Source organism: Otolemur garnettii, unplaced genomic scaffold, assembly GCF_000181295.1.
Source record: "Otolemur garnettii isolate 467f Iridium unplaced genomic scaffold, OtoGar3 scaffold00014, whole genome shotgun sequence".
Taxonomy (NCBI): domain Eukaryota; kingdom Metazoa; phylum Chordata; class Mammalia; order Primates; family Galagidae; genus Otolemur; species Otolemur garnettii.
This window is the reverse complement of record NW_003852409.1, coordinates 16232504-16237515: the sequence shown is the minus strand read 5'-3', so window position 1 is coordinate 16237515 and position 5012 is coordinate 16232504. Positions and strand designations below refer to the sequence as shown.

At 41.4% G+C, this 5012-nt stretch overlaps 1 protein-coding gene across 1 annotated transcript in view; it reads right to left on the bottom strand.

Moving 5' to 3' along the window:
• Positions 1 to 5012, bottom strand: part of SNX30 (sorting nexin family member 30) — a 125356-nt gene that overhangs the window by 36805 nt on the left and 83539 nt on the right. The window contains exon 4 of the mRNA XM_003785225.3: positions 3958 to 4116. Within this exon, the coding sequence (XP_003785273.1) occupies positions 3958 to 4116 (159 nt within the window). The remainder of the gene's footprint in view (positions 1 to 3957; positions 4117 to 5012) is intronic.

Here is a 5012-nt window from a genome sequence, read left to right as displayed (position 1 = left end):
GTACGTTCACACCCAGACCCTCTCAGCAGAACTACTCTGATCCTCCCTTCAGGGTCACTCACCTGAGCATGCTGCCCTTTAAATGCAACAGCTTCTAACATGACCTTTCAAATCTCTGGCTAAAAACCTATCCCTTTCCTCCATACAAAACACACTGTATTGTCTTTAGGAGCCAAACTGAAGAGCTGAGGGTCAGATTCATTCACTCATTTCCTTATACCCCAACTAAAGCCATCTAAAGAGAGGAGAAAGGGGAAAGCAGGAAACAGATGCTAGAAAAAGTGCTGCTGGAAAACTCAGGCCAAGGACAAGGGCTATAAACAACAAAACATTTTAACCCTAAGTTCATGCCACCTCAGACTCCTGGCTTCAAGTGAGCCTCCTCCTGCCTCAGCCTCCCAATTGTCTAAGACTACAGGTAACTGCCACAACACCTGGCTAAGATTTCTTTTTCTTTCTTTCTTTTTTTTTTTTTGGTCGGGAAATATGTTAAGCTTCATAACCCATTGTACCTAACTTTAAAGCATATTAGCCAGCCAGGTAAACAAACTTCTTCCTATCATTAAACCATAAGGGGAACGTATGATATCTCCAGATCTGTCACTTACTGAAATGACACCTTCAAAAACAGTTTCACGGAAGATGCAGGTGTCCATTCCTCACATCCACCCTTAATACAAACAGGATTCTAATTCTCAGCCCTAGAAGGGCATGTTTTCAGAGAGATAAGGGAATGTGGAATAAGGCCTTCTGGTAACAGCCTGATGCAGGCAGAGCAGAGAATGAGGAGTTCCTGTTGACGCAGGTGCCTCACAGCCCTGCTCACTCTGCACACTCTCAGACTGATGTCGCCAAAGTACCTGAAACGCAGCCCCCTTGTGATTTCACTCCAGGCCTTCATTTCTGTTCAATCCCACCCTTTCCTATCTACACCTCCACTCAACTGAGGCCCTTATCGATTATCCCCTCCCCTGTCTGTATCTTCAACTTCTAATCCTTCCGCATGTAAAATACACCTAGGACTTACGCATCTTAAAAACAGCCCGTCTCCATCTCTCTCCTTCCCTTCAAAGTCAGGCTGCCTAAGAGAGTGTCCTAGAGATTCCATCTCCCCTGCTGACCTCCCACACCTACAAGAACCCCTCAAAGGTATCAGGTCTACACAGACTGTAAGTGAAACCTTGGAGTTCTCAGAATCACTTCCAAAGACAACACTTTTTTGAGCAGGGCTAGATGCAGACGAGCTCACTGAACTGTGGGAGCTCTAGCAGAACTCTGAGAGGGCGTCCCCAGTCAATCAAGTTGAACTGAGGTATTTCGTGGTACCTATCTGACTGCTGCTCCCATTCTGCCAAAGATGACCATACTGACTTGACATAGTTGATACTGACCTTCACCCACTTCTCCCAGCATCACTGGCTGCTTCATGAAGAAACTGCCACTTTGTAATAAGCTCACATCATCGCGAGGAAAAGGAAGAGCCTCTCTGCCTTCTCAGTGGTAGGACCTAAAAATGACTCATCTAAGAGCAAGATCATTTGAGGAATGTTAAAGGAAAAGATGGCGGGGGAGGGGGGCAGAAGAGGAGAATAGGCAGGTATGGTTTAATGGGTGTTGACTCTAGCAGGGGTGTCCAACCTTTTTTTCTCTGCTGCACATTAGAAGCATAAGTGTTGTCTTGGGCCATACATTAAATACACAAATACTAATGAAAGCTGATAAGCAAAGGATAGGTCCGTGCATACTTTTTGTGATATCCGATACCACAGATAAGCAAAAAACATCCTTGCAAAATCTGCATGCAGCCCATAGGCCACAGGTTGGACACCCCTGACAGAGTTTCAAATTTGCAAGATGAGAAACTTCCAGAGATCAGTTACACAACAAAGTGTATGTACTTAACACTACTGAACTGGAACACCTGGAAATGGAGATGGTAAATTTTATAGTATATGTATTTTATCACAATTTAAAAGAAATTTTTAAGATAACTGTTTAGTGCATTTAATTCAAAAAGTAATACTGAACTAGGGCTAGGATCTGTTCTGTTTAAAGCCACCTCTTCCGTATTCACTCACGTGAAGCTGGATTTTGGTTTAGATATTGAAAGACCTTATATATTTTTTAAAATCGTTTTCATACTGGCTGGCCCACAGATTAATCAAGGTCTCTCACACACACACTCTCTGTCTCCTCCTTATGCTTCATACAGATTCCTAAGCACCAGGGATCTGATCTTTCCCCTTGTTTTTCTTTTCTGTTCATTAAAGATGACTGAGCTTGTGGGCTTTCTGGGCAACGAAGCTTGGGTGAGAAAGTGAGCTGCACTTTTGGCAAACAAGATGGATTTTACTTTAAAGTGGAAGAACTATACCTGATTTCATCAGGAAAGACTTATTTGTTAAAACCACACAAGTTCAACTTGTGGAAGAAAAAAAACCCCTGGGGAGAAAAAAGACAATGCACGGGAAAGTCATCAATAAAGCTAAATGCCAACCGAGGTTACAGAACAAAACTAACGGACTTTCCCATGTGGTTTCCCCTGAGTACAGAATGGCTTGCTGTCTCTAGCCTTTAATAACAACTGATGCTATCTGTAAATACTTCTCAAGCTTGCAATTGTGAAAAATAAAACTAGAAAGCATCTGGACCTCGGTAGCCTTGCCAGCATGGACTGCGGTATGTATGGTCTGGATATGGAAACACGATCCCTGAAAGCAAACAGATGGGGCTGCAAGGAAGCAAGCAGGGGAGTCTGACCCCATTTCTGCAGACAATGAGAGCAGAGCACTTCAGGTTTTCTGGCCAGTTCTGCCAACAGGGGAGTGCAGGGAAAAGCTAATGAACAACCAGCTTGGGTTTGGACACAAAGAAGCTGGCAACTGTGTAGGACCCAAATGTCTTATCTGGCAAAGGCTTGGAAAATGCCCGCCTGGGAGGAGCAGGCAAGTGATGCTCAGGTGGTCTCGCACAGAGGGAAAATGTACCCTCAAGAGCCGCAAAGACCCAAGTAACTTCAGTTGTCCTGTCTATAAAATGAGGCCATGACTAATCACTCACAGTGGTGATTTTAAACCAGGGTACGATGAGAGAATCTTAGGTAGGCTACAAAACTTTTTTTTCTTTCTTTTTTTTTTTTTTGAGACAGAGCCTCAAGCTATTCCCCCTGGGTAGAGTGCTGTGGCATCACAGCTCACAGCAACCTCCAACTCCTAGGCTCAAGAGAGTCTCCCGCCAAGTAGCTGGGACCACAGGCGCCTACCACAACGCCCGGCTATTTTTTTTTTTATTATTGTTTTATTATTGTTGTTTTTATCATTATTGTTTGGCAGGCCCTGGCTGGATTCAAACCCGCCACCTTTGGTGTATGTGGCTGGCACCTTAGCCACTTGAGCCACAGGCACTGAGCCTACAAAACTTTTTAAAGATGATTAATTAAAATATTTCTGAAAGAAGTTCAAAGCACAGTAAGTATATTCTTTTTTTTTTACTCTTTTTTTTAATCAATATAATTTAAGCATGCTGTGGAAGTTTAACTACAGGTTTAAGCATGCTGTGCGATAAAAAAGATCGAAAAGCACTGACTCAGAGGGTTCTGTGCTGAACACCCTTACCAAACACTCAAATAATTGTTTTTTCCCTTCCTAGCCCACTGTTGGTCAGAATGGCCTCACCTAATAATATTTCCAAGAAGTGTTTAAGGAAACACTTATCTTTGCTTTTGCCAAGTGAAAACATTCTAACTTTCTCTATTGCTGCAAGGGATGGCAGAGGTGTGGAATTCTAGCACAAAAACCCATGCTAATGGACATGGGCACCAAAAACAGAGCAATTTTATGAGACCTGATAGAGTGAACCATTCGTGAAGGTGGCTTGTGAGAGACAGAAACAGTTTTTAGGAGAAAGAAACCCAAGAATGGTAATTTGGGGGAGGAATATGCAAAATTCTGTACTCACCTTAGCAGTAAGGAAAACATTGAAGTGCTCATTGAAGGAGAGAACAGGATGATCCGTAATTCTTTTTAGGAATTTATCCAAAGCTTTTCTTCTGGTCTCCACAAACTCTTCTGAAAAACGATCCACGACACCTTTCACCACAAACTTCTCAGGAAGGGGCTAAGAAGACATAAAGAAAAAAATCAGAGTAATTGATGAGATGGTGCAGGGACAAACAGCCAGGCTAGCAAACAACTCCTCTCTCCCACATGTCCAAGAACACTATTTTTCAAGTCAGTCAGATCTTTATGTAGTCAGCAATACAAAGACTTCCAAAACATATAGTTGGAGTAAATCACTACTGCGCTTTCCGTTTTACAATGCAAGAGATAAAACACTACAGCATAGTCCCTGAAATACAGAAAATCAGTGTTGATCCAGGAAGTATTATCTTTACATTGTTGATGTACACATACTATAATAGGAAAGTTATGGCAAGATAAGAAAGATAATCAAAGGCAGTCTATGGGAAGACAGCTGAACACATCAAGCACACAACAATTTACTTAACTATCTTAAGATTTTACTCTCAGTTCAAGGAGTAAAAGAATTTGGTGAATGAAGAAATAAGGACATTAGGCAAACTCATGTATCTAAAAAATATCTCTTCTAAGCCAATTTTTTTTGTTCAGGTTTATACTCAAAGAGTTCTTTAGAATATAATTTCCCCTATTCTCCTTACTTGACTTTCTCTATCACGCTTACTTCAGACAGATATTGGGGGCAATTTAAAACTACTTGCCTACCAAGGGATCTTTGAGCTTTAATCTATTTCCATAGGTAGCGCTGGTCAAATGCTTGATTAAAAGGTCTTCTTCCTTACTATTGCCATAGGGAAAGAGAGTATCTTCTATGCACAATTTTAAAATATTTGAATTATGGAATATTAGAAGGAAATTTACATTTAAACTAGGCAAGTGAATTATATACCATGACCAAAGGTGTTTTATCCCAGGGTCTCAAGGCTGGTTCAATATATGTAAATCTATAAATATAATTCATCACATAAACAAAAT